The sequence below is a fragment of the Thecamonas trahens genome, assembly GCF_000142905.1.
Source record: "Thecamonas trahens ATCC 50062 unplaced genomic scaffold supercont1.6, whole genome shotgun sequence".
Lineage (NCBI taxonomy): Eukaryota > Apusomonadida > Apusomonadidae > Thecamonas > Thecamonas trahens.
Window position 1 is genome coordinate 281114 of NW_013657674.1, and position 16062 is coordinate 297175.

General features: G+C 62.4%; 5 protein-coding genes across 5 annotated transcripts in view; 3 read left to right on the forward strand and 2 right to left on the reverse strand.

Annotated features, from left to right (window-relative positions):
* Positions 1-104: 104 nt before the first annotated feature.
* Positions 105-1794, reverse strand: AMSG_01569 (autocrine proliferation repressor protein A; the record flags this gene model as incomplete). The annotated part of the gene is made up of 2 exons (XM_013906165.1): positions 1705-1794; positions 105-1554 (listed from the first exon to the last, which is right to left on the reverse strand). The coding sequence occupies exons 1-2, from the start codon at positions 1776-1778 to the stop codon at positions 105-107; spliced, it is 1524 nt and encodes a 507-aa protein (XP_013761619.1). The 5' UTR covers positions 1779-1794.
* A 150-nt stretch (positions 1795-1944) lies between these two features.
* AMSG_01570 (uncharacterized protein) lies at positions 1945-9059 on the reverse strand. The gene is made up of 2 exons (XM_013906166.1): positions 9023-9059; positions 1945-8772 (listed from the first exon to the last, which is right to left on the reverse strand). The coding sequence occupies exon 2, from the start codon at positions 6912-6914 to the stop codon at positions 1962-1964; it is 4953 nt and encodes a 1650-aa protein (XP_013761620.1). The 5' UTR covers positions 6915-8772; positions 9023-9059; the 3' UTR covers positions 1945-1961.
* Positions 9060-9216: 157 nt separating this feature from the next.
* Positions 9217-11972, forward strand: AMSG_01571 (uncharacterized protein; the record flags this gene model as incomplete). The annotated part of the gene is made up of 2 exons (XM_013906167.1): positions 9217-10727; positions 10781-11972. The coding sequence occupies 2 exons, from the start codon at positions 9217-9219 to the stop codon at positions 11970-11972; spliced, it is 2703 nt and encodes a 900-aa protein (XP_013761621.1).
* A 269-nt stretch (positions 11973-12241) lies between these two features.
* On the forward strand, positions 12242-15522 carry AMSG_01572 (uncharacterized protein). The gene is made up of 3 exons (XM_013906168.1): positions 12242-13187; positions 13256-13442; positions 13486-15522. Exons 1-3 carry the CDS (start codon positions 12257-12259, stop codon positions 15314-15316), a joined length of 2949 nt encoding a protein of 982 aa, XP_013761622.1. The 5' UTR covers positions 12242-12256; the 3' UTR covers positions 15317-15522.
* A 1-nt stretch (position 15523) lies between these two features.
* Positions 15524-16062, forward strand: part of AMSG_01573 (uncharacterized protein) — a 1727-nt gene continuing 1188 nt past the window's right edge. Inside the window, exons 1-2 of the mRNA XM_013906169.1 lie at positions 15524-15726; positions 15984-16009. Coding sequence (XP_013761623.1) covers positions 15581-15726; positions 15984-16009 — 172 coding nt within the window. The 5' untranslated portion in view covers positions 15524-15580. The remainder of the gene's footprint in view (positions 15727-15983; positions 16010-16062) is intronic.

The window sequence follows — 16062 nt, forward strand, 5'->3', positions numbered from 1 at the left end:
TTTTTTTTTTTTTTTTGGGGGGGGGGGGGGGGGAGGGCTTCTGTCAGGCCGAAAAGGCTGTGTTAACTAACTAACTGATTGGGGGTGCTTGGGGCGGTGGCTCTCTACTTGCCAGAGGCGCAGACGGTGGGCGGGCACGGCTTGAAGGGGAAGGCGGTGGGGGCGACCGAGACAAACGAGGTGAGCTTGAGCGGGTCGAGCCACGAGAGGCCGGCAAAGTCAAACTCACACTCGATGAAGAGGCCCTCATAACCGGCCTCGGGGACGGCGCGGGAGAAGGTCCACGAGTTGTTGCCCATGGGAACGAGTGGCTCGTCGAACCACAGGATGGGGTTGAGGCATGCCGGGTTCTTAAAGTCGGCACAGGTGATGAGGCGGAAGTCGCGGGTGTGCTTGTTGTACCCGTGCCAGCCGATGCACTTCTTGGGCTGGGAGTTGGTGGACGACGCCGGGTCGATGTGGACATCGATGGTGGCCAGCTTGTCAGAGACCGAGATGGAGGTAGACATGACCGGGATGGTCTTGCCCTCCATGATGGCGACGGCAAACGACTGGACAGTGAGTGCGACGTCGATCTGGTGGCCGGTGAGGCTGTGCTCGGCATTGGGCACCATGCGCTGGATGACGGTGGCGCCGGCGTCCTCGATGGGCTTGACCCACGAGCCGGTCTTGGCCCGCCACGGCTCGGGCATGAAAAACTCGTCGCCGGTGGCGTCGATGGAGAGGATGGTCTGCCGCGAGTAGTTGGCGGCAAAGCCCGGGCCGGTCGGAGTGACCAGGTCGAGCAGGCTCTGGAACAGCGGGAGGTTGAGGTAGTCGATGACACCGGCGTCAAGGTAGTCGTCAAGCGCAAAAGAGAACCCATTGTACGCCTTGTACATGTCGCCGATCATGAACACAAGATCGCCGACCGGCGCCACAATGGGGACGGCGGCGACGACACGGTCGGGACGCTCGGCAGTCGCCGCAGTCGCGGCAGCCATCCACGTCGTCCACCCGCGCTTCGACGCGCCCGCGAGGAGCCAGCGGCGGACCGGAACAAGGTCCTTGCCGTACGACGCGGTGAAGGTCTCGATAGTGTCCATGGCACGGAGGACACTGCGGACCATGGGGAAGCGGAGGAGCCATGTCGGGTCGGCCTTGCCGCCGCTCTCAAGCCACACCTTCCACGTCCATGCAATGATGGCGTCCTCGGTCCGCGACTTGCCCGACGGGTCGTTGGAGAAGACCAGCGGCTCCGAGGGGACGGCCGAGAGGTGAGCCGAGACCGCACCGGTCGTTCCACACAGAATCTCGACCAGAGCATCGCCCTTGGATGGCGGCGAGGCCTTGTTGGCGGTGTGACCGCCGTCGATGTAGAGCAGCGCAATGTCGTTGTCCTTTCGCGGCTTGTGCGGGACACACACCTGCAGCCAGTGCGTCCACATCGGCTTGTTGCTGTACTGAGGCATCCACTCACCCGAGGTGAGGAACACGTTGTAGACGGTAAAGTCCACACCCTTGATGGTCTGGTTCATGACCTCGTACGTGTAGTCGTCATCTGGAGCATGCACACTAAATCCCCGTCCTCGCCATGCCTCTTGGTGAGTTGGATTCGTTTCCGCCAGCTCCCGGCACGGCTGGCCTGCCTCTGTCCAACGTCGCCGTTGGCACGTCACGTGCGCGCGACAAGGGTAGGAAGGAAGGGAGCCAGGGCAAACGTACTAGTCATACAGCGGGCCAGCAGAGGCACACATGGCAAGCGCAGCAAGCGCAAGAGCAAAGGCCACACAACGCATGTCTTGTTGGTGAGGCTAAGTCAAGTGAGAGTGATTGGGGGGAAAGGGGGAAGGGGGGAAGAGGGGGAGGGGCGGCAGGGAAAGAAAGTTGGTGTGCAAGGGGAAGGAGCTGAAAACTAGCAGTTGGGGCGGGGCAGGGCGGGGCACACCCAAGATTGATCACTGGTTGTTGATTGATTCTATTTACGCCGTCTGTGGCTGATGGTACCGCTCCACAAGCATCCTCGCCCGTGGGTTGAAGCCCGCGATAGCACCGGCCACTGCAAGCGGCCGCAGCGTGGTGTCGACCCGTGCATCGGCGGCGAGGAGGTCGGCAATCTCCACGTGGCCACCCTTGCACGCGAGTTCAAACGCTGTGAGCGTGTCGCGCCCCGCGTTGACGTCGACCTCCGGCGAGTTCAGGAGAAGGCGGACAATCTCGACGCTACCGCGCTCGGCGGCAACCTGAAGCGGGCAGAACATCCCGGCTGCCACCTCCGCAGGTGAGCCGCCGATTTGTCGCTCAAGCAGCCACCGGACGACATCGACGTGGTCGCGGCAAACCGCAGTAAAGATCGGCGTCATGTTCTGGTCCACAGACGCCGACTCGGTGTCGATCTCGTGATCGCTGTCCACCAACAGCTGCACCATCGCCAGCGACCCGCCCTCACATGCCGCATAGAACATGGTCCGGCCCTCCAGATCGCGGTGTGCCACGTCGAGCTCGCCCCTTGGCACACGCTGCAGAAACATCTGCACAACTTCGATGTGCTGGTTGAAGGCCGCTGCCCAGACTGGGACTCGCCCGGCCTGGTTTGCTGCGTTTGGATCTGCGCCGGCGGTCAGAAGCGCGTCCACAACTGCCACAGATCCATGGACACTCGCCAACATGAGTGCTGTGTCGCCGTCCGAGTCCTTCACGTCCAGCTCGGCGCCCGCCGCAACGAGCATGCACGCAAGCTCCTCCTTTTTCGCGAGAGTCGCAAGCCACATCGCGCTCAATCCATCCTCGTCGATGTGGTTGATGTTGGCTCCATGGGCAAGCAGGGCTTCTGCCACACGCACATCTTGCGGACTCTCAGCGTTCTGCGACATGAACAGCGGCGTGCGCTGGCTGCGGGACTCGGCGTCGACGGTGGCACCTGCATCAATAAGTGCCTTCACCATCTCCACGTGTCCCATCAAGGCTGCCTTGTGCAGCGGTGTCCGGCCGTCCTTGGTGGCGAGGTCGAGGTTGAGCTCCGCTGCGTGGTCCGACTCGAGCAGCGCGCGGACGACCTCGATCTCACCACTCTCCACCGCCACGTACAGCACCGAGCATCCGTTGGTGCTCCGCACCCCGTTGACGCTGAGCTCGCCGACCACGCCGAGCTCTAGGATGAGCTTGACAATGTCGGTAGACTTATTGAGCGCGGCATGCCAAAGAGGCGTTCGGTTCTCCAAATCTGGCTCATCGAGCGAGCACCCGGCGTTGAGCGCAGCGCGGGCAATGTTTGTGCGCTTGTTCAGCGCAGCCAGAGCGAGGATGTTGAACCCATCCTTGTCGGTCACGTGCACACTTGCACCCAGCTCGATCAGCGTCATCACGCACTCGGTCGCGCCCATCACCGTCGCCAGCAGGATCGGCGTCAAGCCGAGCTGGTTAACCGTGTTGACGCCGGCGCCAGCCTCCACCAGCGCCCGAATCGACCCGGCGTGCTTCCCGATCGCTGCACATGCTACCGGCGAGTCGCCGGTCTCGTCAAGCATGTTGACATCCATGCCAAACGCAATCAGCAGCCGCACCATCTCTTCCGACTGGCTAAGCGCCGCGCGATGGAGCGGCGTCCTCCCATCATTTGCCCGCGCGTCGAGGTCAAACTCGCGCCCGCTCTCCACCAGCGCCCGCAACGTTGCCATCGACTTGCCCTCGACCGCCACGTACAAGACAGAGCATCCATTTGACGTCCGCCGCGCGTTGACGTTAAGCTCGTCGCCCGGAAAACGGTCGAGCAAGAGCTGGACCACTTCAGAGTTGCCTTTGAGCGCCGCATACCACAGCGGCGTGCGCCCGTCGTCATCTGCAGCGTCAACCGCTGCTCCAGCCTCAATGAGCAGACTCACAACCTGCGTGTTCCCAGCCTCGACAGCATGCGACAGCACCGACTGTCCTTTTGAGTTGCACATCTGAACGTTCGGACGAGGCGTCTGCCCCAGTGCGTTCCGAACCAGGAACAGATCGCCGCGCGTCGCTCCGCCCCACAGCAGCTCATCCGCGCCGTTGCCAAACTCAGGTGGCCGCGCAGGCGTCGCCACCGGCATCGACCTTCCAAAGGCGCGCCGAAGCAGTGCCTCGAGCGAGTCTGTCGAATCCTCGCTCGACTCGGGCGTGTCCGATCTCTCGTCAGCCTCTCGTGGCATCGCGCCAAAAGGCATCGGGTCCGGCATCGGCACCGCGCCCGGTACCGCGCCCGGTACCGCACCCGGCATCCCAACTGGCGCCATACCCGGCATCACGCCCGGCATCACGCCCGGCATTGCGCCCGGCATCGACGCTCCATGCCCAAACGCGGCCGCCGCGTTTGCCACCATGCGCACAAACTCAGCAAAAGCGCCCCCGGGAGCAGATGGAGCAGCTCCGCCCGCATGACCCGGTCCGCGCGCAAAGTGGGTGGCATGCGGCTCCGGCAGCACAGGCTCTTCTTCGTCGTCGGACGAGGTAGAGTCAAGAACCTCGATGACCGGATTGCCAGGGTTGTAGCCGCGGCGACGCATACCCCCAGTGGTGCCTGATGGGGCGCCCCCCGACCAGCCGGGTGCCGACCTGGAAGCGCGTGCCGGCCTGGAAGTGCGTTTCGGCCTGAAAGCGTGCGGTGATGCCGGCGCTGGAGTCGGCGTTGGTGTTGACGCCGGCCCAGCTGCCGCCTGCGTTGTTGTGTCCAAATCGCGCCCAATGCGCAGAACGAGCCGTGGGTCGGGCAACTCGGCAAACTGAAACGCAAGCTTGGCGTCGTCAAACCGACCATGGTTGACAAGATAAAAGCCAAAGGCCTTGGCCATCGACTCGACAAGGTCGGCGTTACCAAACTGCACCGCTGCGAGGCACGCCCTGCGGTACAGGTCGTCGACGAGGGGAAGCTCCTCCGGGAAAGAGCCGTGCTCGCCCAGAAAGTCGGCACAGTTGCGAAGGACCATGGCCTTCCGGCTGTCGGACACGGCATCAATGCCGCGCTCGAGCACACGCCGGCAGTACCGGTCGGCCTGCGCAATGTTGCCTTGCTTGGCCTGCTTCGGCACTAGATGCGCCCACAGCTCGACAATAGCCGACGCGCCGTCGGCCTCGGCTCGGGCAGACAGCTCGGCAATGCGCTCCTCCGCCCAGTCGGGCGCGAACGCCGAGAGCTCCGCCAGCACCGCGGCTACATCCGCCACACGCTCGTTGACCGAGATAGACGCGTTGGCTGCATACAGCGCGTATCCAGTGTCGTACGCCTCGAGCACGTCATCCAGCGAGAGCACGCGCAGCCGCTGCAGCGTACCTCCAAACGTACGCTGGTCACGGCGGAACAGCGCAAGAAGAAGCAGCGCATGCCCGATCATGTCCTCGCCCATCTCGGGGCCGATCGCCGGATGGCTCTTTGCCTGCGTACCATACGCAATCGCCTTGCGAGCCTCCATCACAAACATCCGCCGCGACGCATGCTCCTGAAGCGCGAGCAGACCGTACGCCTGAGAGCACAGCTGAAAGTGTCGCACCATGTCAAGCCCGTCTAGAGCTCGCGCGCCGGCCATCGAAACAAAGCGCTCCACATCCTCAAGCTTGCCAAACTGCGATGCGCCCCAAAGGACTGCCTTATACACCGCGTTGGCCGTGTGTCCACGTGGCTTGTGCACCTCCAGAAGGACTTTGGAGAACTCCAGGAGACGCGGATCCTGCGCGTTGTGGAGGAGAGCAAGGAGGTTGAACGAGGTGTTTCGGTCCATGATCGGAATCGCGTGTTGCGCAAGGGCCGCTCGCCCGGCAGCCGCATTCCCACCCTGTAGCTCGACAAAGATCTTGTGGAGGAAAAACTCACCCGGTGGGAGCGGCGGCTTGTCGTCATCGCCTGCAAACGCAAGCTTGTGGCAGGCAAAGCCACGCGCGACACACGCTGCCATCGCCGCCATCACCTCGTCGTCGACTGCCTCCTGCCCAAAGAGCGAAACAGCCTCAGCCACAGACGTCTCGTGCAGCGAGAGCTCAGAGCGGAGCATGTTGCGGAACATGGCGAGCACCGACTTGGGCTCGCGCTTGCTGCCGTTCATCACCTGCGTGCTGACCTCCTCCTCGAGCCGGCCGACAAGCTCGACAAACTCAGTGAGCCGGCTGTCAGCAAAGGCCGAGACCAGTCGCGGCCGCAGGACGTTTGCATAAAACGCTTTGAAAAGCTCCATGTGCCGCAGCTTGTAAAGCTCGGTTCCATGCGCGGTGAGCGCGCTCTGCAGTGCATTGCGCTTGGTCGTAAAGACCAGGTCGATCTCACCCGTGAACGTGTCCAGCGACCATGTCGAATCGCTCCGCGCCTCGAGCTCCAACTGCAGCTCGCGCTGCGCCGCGCGCGTCATTTCGGCGCAACGCAGAAACGTCTCTGCTCCCGAAAAGTCCTCCACGGCCTTGTTGAGCGTCTGCGTCCAGAGCTGATGGACCTGGCTGCCTTTGAGCGGCTGCGCAGCAAGCGAGTCGCGGCCATCGGCTAGGCGGACCAGAATCAGCTCCGCCAGCTGCGCTATGGCATCGCGCCATGCCTCAGACACGGCATCAACCGGAAGCGCCTCCAGTTTGCGCTTGCTAGCATCGCGCATCGCTGCCCCGCCCAGCGGCGGGGAAGGCACGCGACCGAGAGCGACGCAAACGTGTTGTCGACGGCAGCCATCATCTCCGCGAGCTCGGGTGCGCGCATGGCCTCGGCAATTTCGTCCGCCGCATCGACATCTTGCACGTCGCGGAGGCAGATGATGAGGTGCCCGAGCTTGCGCGCCGGGCCCGAGCCCTGCAGTTGCTGGGCAGCGAGTGCAAGGTGGTGGACTTGGGTCAGCAAGTCGCGCGGAAGGTTCAACTTGGTGTGGAACAGGATGACCCGCGAGACAAACATGACTGGAAGCATGATCTCTACATCCTGCTCGTGGGTCCGGTCGCATCCACCACGGCCCTCGACATCCATAAAGAGCACAGGAGTGTCAGAGGTGGAAAGGTCGGCGACTGCCTCGTCCGTGATACTACTGTCCGCGTCACTGCTCGGCACAAAACCGGTCGCCACAGGACCGTCCAAGTCGACTCGGTCAGAGCTGAGCTCAACAAACGCCCGCCGCAAGATTGGCGGCCAGAACATGTCTGCGCCCAGAGTGCAGTGTTTGAGATATCCACGACGGACATCAAACGGGTAGAGAGGAAGGCAATCCGGCGGAAAGCCGAGTTCGTGCTCCGAGAGAAAGCGCACAAGCGCACGGACAAGATCCGATGCAAACCACGACTTGCCGCACCGTGAGTCGCCCATCGACGAAATGATCTCAAGCATGCTGTCATAGAGAGCAAGGAGATCAAGGCCAGGTTCCATAACAATGTCCCCACCCTTGCGGGTGATGACAGAGTGAACAGTGCCGTTGGGCCGGTCGTGACGGCGTCGCTGCTCCCGCTCCCAACCTCGGTCGCCGCCCCAGCATGCGCTCCATCCGCGGCTCCATCCGTCTCGCTCCGCGCGATGATCCGGGCAGTGGGCGGTGGCGGAGCCGATGGTCCGGCTACGTCCGACCCAATCGAGATCGTGTCATCGTCCGGAGTCGCACCGAGGTTGGCAGAGAGGCGGGTGGCCCAGGTGTTGGCGGCAACAATGAGCTCGTCCATGGCGAGGCGCAGCTTGCGCGGGACCATGCGGACGGCATGCCACTTGGCATCAAAGTCGTCAATGAGAGCGATGCCTCGCTCGACAGCCTCCAGCAGCGCCGGATCCGCTGGTGCGTCGGCCGGCGCTCCGCCCAGCCTATGCTGCTCTGCCACAAAGAACCGCCGCAGGAGTGCAATTGGCGTTGTTGACACCGGTGCCGGGAGCGCGTCAATGATGGAGCGCACGTTGTGGTGCGCAAGTCCGTCCTCCGGAATGTTCGGCGCGCAGACCTGTGCAAGCCGTACCATCACGCCCAATTGGTCGTCAGGAGGCGAGAACCGGACGTAGTCGTCGACCCGAGTGACCACGAACGAAAACGCGTCGTCAATGTTGCCACCAGGCACACGATTGTTGTCGTAAAAGTGGGCCCGGACTGCGTCAGCGATGACGGCCTCAGCCGTAGCGAGGTTGTCACGGTCGAGCGTCGCCGGCAACTCGAGGTACAATCGCGCCTCAGACCCTTCGGCCAGGATCGAGTGGAGACAGCTGCAAAAACGTCCAAAGACCAGCGCTTTGCGCGCCTCGTTGGCCGAGACTCCAATGAGGACCGGGAGGATCTCGATCTTGCCCGTTCCGGTGCCGACGAGCTCGCCAAGGCACGCGAGCTCGCGAATGCAGCTCAGGTCCATGCGGTTGTTGACAAAGCTCGGCGTTATCATGAGGACAACCACACCTCCGCGAGTGGCCAAGAGGGCATCAGCCTCGGAGTTTTGGGTGTCGACATCGCGATAGCCGACAGAGAGCCGGACAGGCGCGTTCGGCCGTGGCGTGCCGAGGTTGTTCGCCACTTGCGAGACAAGCGCAAAAGCCCAGTCGCCCACGCCCGGTTCAGGCTCGCCGCTATAGGTGAGCCAGACGTCAAACGCCGGGACAGTCGAGCTCATGACGACCCTGATACAACAGAATGTAGAAAGGGTTGGAGCTGGCGGTCAAGACGAGACCCTACGTTGCTGTGGAACGCGAGAGAAGCGTGCAATGTTCCGCGAAAAAGGCAAGTCGCAAATGCGACAGGCGTTGAAGCGTTTTCTTTCTTCGACCTTTTTTGGGCTATCGAACCGGACCGTCTCGGTGTCCGGGGATGGCCGCGTGGGTGTCGTATCAGAGTAGGTACGAGCCTATGTGCAAGAAAAAGGAAGAAAAGGATAGACAAGGCGGTAGTGGGTGAGTGATGGTGTTGCTGTGCAGCGATGAGCTGGCTGAGAAGTCACACTTGCGCAAGGAACAAATTCGGGGTGAATGGGGCCAGAGTTCCTACGCCTGAAAATAAGCCTACGATTGGCGGCGACAACGCCAGCTTCTGGCCAACGGGCTGGCGTACTGATAGTCAAATCTGTCCTTGTCATGTAAGTGAACAAAGCTACGTACGCGAAAGAGTTCAGGTGCAGCGCCTGAGGATGCCGAGAGAAGCTTGGTACGACCAAAGCCGACCGCCTGCCATTTTTTTCGGCCCGAACTCGCATTTCGTTGCTCACACTATTTCTCCGCGACGTCACACCTGGCACGAGCTTGTCACGGCCCCACAAGGAGGTGCCGGAGCAAAGCACTTGACTTCTGTATGCATGGCTGCGTCTAGTACCATTGCTGCAGTGGTGGCAGCTGCTGCTACTGCTGCTGCTGCTGCTGTGGCTACTACCCAGACGTTGACTGCTGCGCACGTCCCGACTCGGAGGCCTGGCACGTCCGAGTCTGGCGACTCATGGGACATTTTCATCTGCCACGGCTCATGTGACAAGCGCATGGCGCGGAGTTTGTATCATCGACTGACGGCGATGGGCCTTCGGGTGTTTTTAGATGTGTACTCGCTTGACGGACGATACTGCGGGAATGAGGAGGCTCTGGCACGGATGGCGCGGTGCTCGACGGTGGTCATCGTTCTCGTCTCCAAGTATATGCTGGTGACGACCTGGGCTGTGGCCGAGGCTGAAGCTGCTCTTGATCCTGCCTCACAGTGTGTGGTCCTGCCGGTGCTAGCCGATGCAGAGATGAGCCATATTGCGCTGCGAAGATGGATGGGGACTCCGGCTCCGGCAGGCGAACCACACTTTCTCATTCAGTACATGGATTCTGCGTTCTCAGCCCTCACCGAGAACGGCTCCGAGAACATGGACAAGTGGGCAAAGGCCGACAAGGATGCACGGGTGGATCTAGTGCGACGGCTGCGGCAAATAGGTCTCGCTGCGTACAACACCCAAGACTACGTGCTCGACGATATACTCGACGATATTGCCGAGCGAGCGCGCACGCTGCACGCCGACGAGATGGCTGTGCGCGCGCGCCGGCTTGCACTGCAATCGCGCGATTGTGCGCCAGAGGACGTTGCTATGCGGCGGGCCGAGCTGGAACTCCGCGGCGTTGACCGCTATGTTGAGCCGCCAGACCTTGCCATCGCACTGGACAGGCTTGCGCCGGGAGGGCGGACCTTGGTCGTGTGCGGGCTTCCTGGCTCGGGTAAGTCTGAGCTGGCGCGAGCCATTGGACGTGCATCGCATAGTAACGTAGCATGGATCCCGCCATACCCCGGCCAGTGCAACCTTGCGCTTTGCGATGCACTTGTCAACTACTTTGGCGTGGCGAGGAACATTTTCGACGACAACCTCTCGCTGGAGGCGCTTGGTGGCCGGCTGGCAGACAAGCTGGGCCGGACGACGGTTGCTATGTTGCTTATTTTTGATGGCGTTGACGATCCGACGCTGATCAACTGCCTGGCAGGTGTGGTGAGCGATACCTCGCACTCGGTGGTGGTCACGACAACGAGCGACTCGATGCCGGGCTCTGGTACGATCATGCTCCCGCTCGACGTGCTGCCGCATGTTACGGCAAGTGCGGTCTTCCGTGCGTACCTGCCGGAGCATCTGCAGAACTCTCCGTGCGTTGCTGCCGCGGCGGCGGTTGTCGTTGCAGACACTCATGGACACGTGATGACGGTCCGGATGCAGGCGCAGACGATCCGCTCAGAGAGCGATCTGAAGGTGCTGGCGGCCGAGGCAACGCAGTCGGTGACTATCCTGTCGCCTAGCCGGCGGCGAGAGCTTGTTTGCAGCAAGCTTTTTGCGCACATCAACATTATTTTGTGCGCCATCCGGACCTACTGCCGCTCTACTGCACGCTCGGCGTGTTTGCCAGTGGCCGACCGATCTTGTTTGCGCACCTGAAGATCCTGCACTCGATTGTTGATACGCAGCTTGCGCTGGTTGAAAAGCTCAGAGCACTGGCGCAGCTGGGTCTAGTTGCTCTCGATGACATCGAGGTACCGGCGATAGTCACGCTACACTCGCTGCAGAGCGCATGGCTCGCGGAGCGGCTGACGATGCATCCAAGGTGGTCGAGATACATGCGGGTTCTCGTGTTTTGCCTTGCCGCTCCGCGATTCCTCACCTCTGTGGACCTGATCGATGGAGCGGTGGTGGCGCTGAACCATGACTGCAGCGCCTTGGCTGATCTAGAGGTTGAGCCCTCAGCTGCAGCCAGTGTGGTCCGGTTTGCGCACGCTATGCTTGCCGACGTCGCGGCACCGCACATGGTAGATGACGCACTGCTGAGCGCGCTCACTGAGCTAGCGGCGGAGGCAGCGTGTGGTGGAGCTGACATTGGCGCGATTGCAGGCGAACTTGTCCTCCCACACGCCAGCGCAGTGACAGATGCCGGTCTCAAGTGCGACGCGCTGCGAGAGCCTGCGTTTTCCAACCTCGTCTCGGTTTGCCTCGCCGGATGCGTTCAGATCACCAACGAGGGCGTCCGAGTGTTGATCCAGCGAGCTGCAAAGCAGCTGAACTCGCTTGACCTGGCTGGCTGTGTCGAGATTTCAGACGATCTTGCCTTAGTGCTGGCGGGTGTGTTCAAGCAGCTGGAGACGTTGTCGGTGGCGCGTTGCCCGCGAATCACAGACAAGCTCTTCAACACTCTGTCCCATGTCCAGATCTGGGTTTCGCTGACATCGCTAGATGTCTCTGGCTGTGGCGTCGGCGTCGGTGCGCTGGAGTTTGTGCTCAGGGACCAACATGCGCCGCTTGTTGAGCTGTACGTCAGCGAGTGCCCAGGCATTGATACGCAAGCGGTCGATGTGGTAGCGCGGTACGGGCATTTGCTCTCACGTCTCGACGTCTCGTACTGCGGCGGAATTACGCTTGCCGATCTTCTCCCTGTCCTTGCCAACTTCTCTGCTGCCAGCGAGAGTGGCGATGAGCACGGAAAACCATGTCGAGTGTGGGTCCTGGGTCTGGCCGAGGGCATGGATGGTAGCGAAGCCGAGGCGGTATATCGGAAGTATGGCGCCATCCTCGAGTTTACCAGCCGCTGCAAGTACCACCACAGGTAATCGAGCTTGGCTCTGACCAGGCACGTCATGCACCTTTAAACATACTGGAATCTTTGTTGGTGTGAGCTCCAACAAGGTGGTTGTTGGAGTGAGCTCCAGCGAGAGCGTGAGCGGCGCGAAACAAAGTTTGCTGGCACGTGCAGCCGAGCTGCTCACACGCTTCCACACGGTCACTCCCGCAACCCACGTCGTCTGCATCTGGAACATTACTCGTCTTCCCCCACCCCACAACTGATCTTGCAGTTGGTGCGGAGAAGGGGAAGACAGTGTGGGCCGAGTTGAACATGGACTGGGCTCAGCGGTTGTATGCGGCGGCCGACGGGGAGGCCGAGGCGGACAGAGCCGTGTCCAGAGCGCTGGAAGAGGCGGCGGATATCGAGGCACGGAAGCTGGGCATGAGCTTCGAGGAGAGCAGTGACAACGACGATGGATCCGTGGCGAGCGGATCCGAACTGGGCATGGACGAGGCGCTGTCGGTGGCTGCGGCGCGCCAGTTGTTCGCCTCTGGCCGCGGGTGGAAGACGACCCGCGCGCTGGCTGTCCGGACAGGCAGCGAGTCTATCCGCGAGACTGTTGTCCGCAGAGTTGCGGGCTTTCCGTTTGTAGTCGACGATCTGCTGCTCCGTGCGCTAAATGGTGTCCGCGGAGCCGTCGTCGTCCCCGGCATGGGCCGGGCGTCGTTTGTCCACTTTTGGGACTCGGACCGGCTCGTGGGCCTCAGCGTGTGTCTCTTCTGGTACGTCTTTGTGGCCTACTTTCAGCTCATGAGCTACCGCTCGCAGCATCCAGCACATGAGGCCGACAAAGTGACCCATGAACATCCGCTGATGAAGGCTCTGGCAAAGAACGCCGGCGCCGCGTGGGTCCGCTTCATGAGCGACGCCATCGAGATCCGCCCGGCCACCGTGTCGGGAAACCGCGGCTTGTCGTCGCTCTTCCGCTCCTCATTCCTCCGCTACGGACCGTACGTGCTCGCCGAGGCCGTCTTTCTTTCGTTTGCACCTGCTTTTGGCGGCGAGACGACGCCCTCGGTCGTCTTCGATGCCCGTCTCCGCAACGTCACCTGGCGGCTCATTCCCGAGCTTCTGATGGGCGTCCGCATCACCCGTCCTCTTGTCTCTGAGATGCAAGTCAAGCTCTTCCCGCACTCGCATGCCAAAGCGCCGGCGTCACTGGCTCGGACAGTCTCGCACTCGCGGTCACAGACCCGCTCGCGTTCGCGATCTCGCTCGCAATCTCGCTCGCGTTCGATCTCGCGCTCCATGTCGCGCTCTATGACACAGCTCGGCTCGCCGCCGAGCTCAAGTCAGCCCCGAGCTCGCCGCGGCTCATGGCTTGCGCCACGGGTCCACTCGAGCCCAAACCTGTCGCCGACAACCGCAAAGTGCCGGCCAGCATCGTCCGCACCGCGCACTCACTCGCGGCCTTTATCGCGCTCGGATGCGCGACCGTCGTCGCTGCCCAAGCGGCGTCCAGGCTCGACTTCTCGCCATCGCCGCCGCTCTGGCCGAAGCCGTGGTCGCAACTCTGCTCCCCGCTCTGTCTCGCGCGCAAAGCATGGGCAAGACCGCGGGCCGCGGCAACTAGCCGGGACTCGTCCGTCCAAGACTGGCGCGCCCAAGGCCTCGACATGGGAGACACTCTGGGCGCTGCACCCCGCGTCGTCAGACGACTCGTCGTGGGCTGATGCCTCTAGTAACGAGACTGTCTCGCACTCGGGCTCAATGTCGCCGTCTCCGCCGTGGACGCCTGTCAATGGTGCCTTTCCGGACGACGCCATCTCGACAGCCTCGACTGAAGCCTCTGACAACGATGGCAAGCCGTGGCACGACCCAGAGCTTCTGGGCGCGGGCAACCGCCCGACGGTGCTGGACGAGCTGGGTTTTGACTACAAGGGCGTGATGGACAAGATGCATGAGATGTATGGGCGAGCCGCCAACGAGCTTGCCCACGGCGAGGCCATGCTAGAGGTGGCGCGGCTGGCATCATCGACTGAGTTGCAGCCGTCGCCACAAGCGCATCCGCCTTCGCCTCCGAGCACCACACGGACGTTTCTGACGGGCACACCCGGGCGTACGCCGCGACGCACGACTGCACTTGCGTCGCAGCGGTCGACTGTCGCATTGGTGACACAGATGGAGAGCCACTCGACCCTGTTCTCAGCGCCGACCATCAGTATGGCGATGTCACCATCAACCGCCTCGGCTGGCGGCCTTACATCGCGGTCAGGCTGGTCCGACGCACTTGACGAAACAACCGCAGTAAGCTCTTTAGGCGAGGCCGTGGGTGGTGCGAGGCCGTCAACAGCCGGTCTAGTTCCGCGCGGAGTCATTATGGGACCTTCGGGCGTCCAATATGTCATCGGCGATGAGGAAGCTCTCCTACTCGACGAGATGGGCGTTCACCGTGGAATTGACGATCTCACCAACGCCTCGCTGGCCTCCGGCATCGAGCGAACGCCGCTCCCGCGCCACCGCATGCGTGACCTGGCGCGAGTGAGCCAGCCGAGCCGCGAGCAGCGGCTCGAGTTCCCAGCATACAAGGTGACGCCTGGCATGGAGACGGCGGCCGAGGCCGTGGGTGAGGTTTTTCTTCCCGGTCGGCGGACGCCTCTCATCCGAAGGACCATCGAGGCCGAGCCTGTTGTGCTCGACCCGTTTGCGGTCCGTGGACACGGCGCAGCGGTCCGGTTCTCGGTCGAGCTTGCGTCGCGGTCGGCGACGCTCGACGCCGGCTACTACTCCAAACAGGTCGACGAGCTATCACTGCGGTACGATGCGGCCGCGGAGGCGTTTGCGGCGGCAGACTCTGCCGCCGATCGGTCGCTTCTGCACCTTCGGGTGGCGTCGTCGCAGCACCTGGCGCTAGCTGAAGCCGAGGCTGAGGCGGTGCTGAGTGAGAAAAACGCCCGCAAGCGTGAGGCTGCGCTTGCAGAGGCCGCCTCGCTTTCACGTGCGACACGGGTCTCGCGCGCTGTCGTCGCCGCCGAGCACGACCAGCTGGTCAAAGAGCTTGCCGTGGCCAGCGGCGTTGGCGACAACAGCGAGCCATCTGACGGCGGGCGCGGCCTGAGACAACAACGTGCAACCCGCGCGTCACTCCGTGCTCTCCGCAGCCGTCTTGCTCTCGAACGCGTCGCCGCCGTCGACGATGCCGTCCGCACCTCGGACAACCCGCTCGGCGTCGTGGTCGGTGAGATCGACACCACCGTCGACCTCCTTGTCGGCTCCATGGCGACCGAGGTTGAGCGCGCCACTACTATCAAGTCCAAAGCCGAAGCCTTTGCTCGTACCACTCGCCCCGCCTCGGTTCCCGAAGGCGTCGCCGAACGGGTCTACGTGTAGTAGGCGCCCTCGGACGACAGCTTCCACGCCGGCTCTGTCCATGATCAACATGACGCACTCCCGCACCACTACATCGCAGTCCAATCATAGTCCAACCTAACCCAGCGTGGATGGCGCTGCATTACAAATGCAACCGCTTTGACTAATGGACCCCCCGCCGACGCCGTCGTCGACTGGCCGCGGCAGCCACCGGCATCCAGTTACTGGCCACCACCGCACTCGCACCTGGCTCTCCTGCCCTCTCCCCCCCCCCATAACGGTACCATGGAGCTCCCGGGTAACTTCCGGTCTGGCTACCGAAGCTCATCAGTAGTGCCCGAGTACTTTCGACGGATGATCAAGCCCAAGCAAATGGACTTTGAGTATGCCATGTGGCAGATGTTCCATCTCTGTGTTGCTCCACGTAAGGTGTACGTGACGAATGAGGAAGAGGCCGGGCGAGGGGGGGGGGGGGGGGAAGGGGGGAAGGTACTGGTACAGCAGCACACATGCACACACACATGCACACATACACACACACACATGCACATGCACACACACACACACACACACACATTGTCCCCTCCTCCCCCTCCCGCCACTCTGCCTCCCCGCCCGCCACTGCACAGAAGCCGACGCCCACTCACACTCCCTCCCTCCTCCTCCCCCTCCCCCTCCTCTTCCACAGCTTCCGCAACATGGTTTATCACAAACGTAGGCTCCCACCTTTCCCCCCTCCCTCCTCCTCCTCTCCCTCCTCCCTCCAT

Coding starts and splice junctions, on each gene's coding strand:
- AMSG_01570 (XM_013906166.1), bottom strand. CDS start 6,914: ATGCGACCGGACCCACGAGCAGGATGTAGAGATCATGCTTCCAGTCAT.
- AMSG_01572 (XM_013906168.1), top strand. CDS start 12,257: ATGGACTGGGCTCAGCGGTTGTATGCGGCGGCCGACGGGGAGGCCGAG. Junction 13,188..13,255: donor GCGGTCACAGACCCGCTCGC/GTTCGCGATCTC, acceptor TCTATGACACAG/CTCGGCTCGCCGCCGAGCTC. Junction 13,443..13,485: donor GTCGTCGCTGCCCAAGCGGC/GTCCAGGCTCGA, acceptor CTCTGGCCGAAG/CCGTGGTCGCAACTCTGCTC.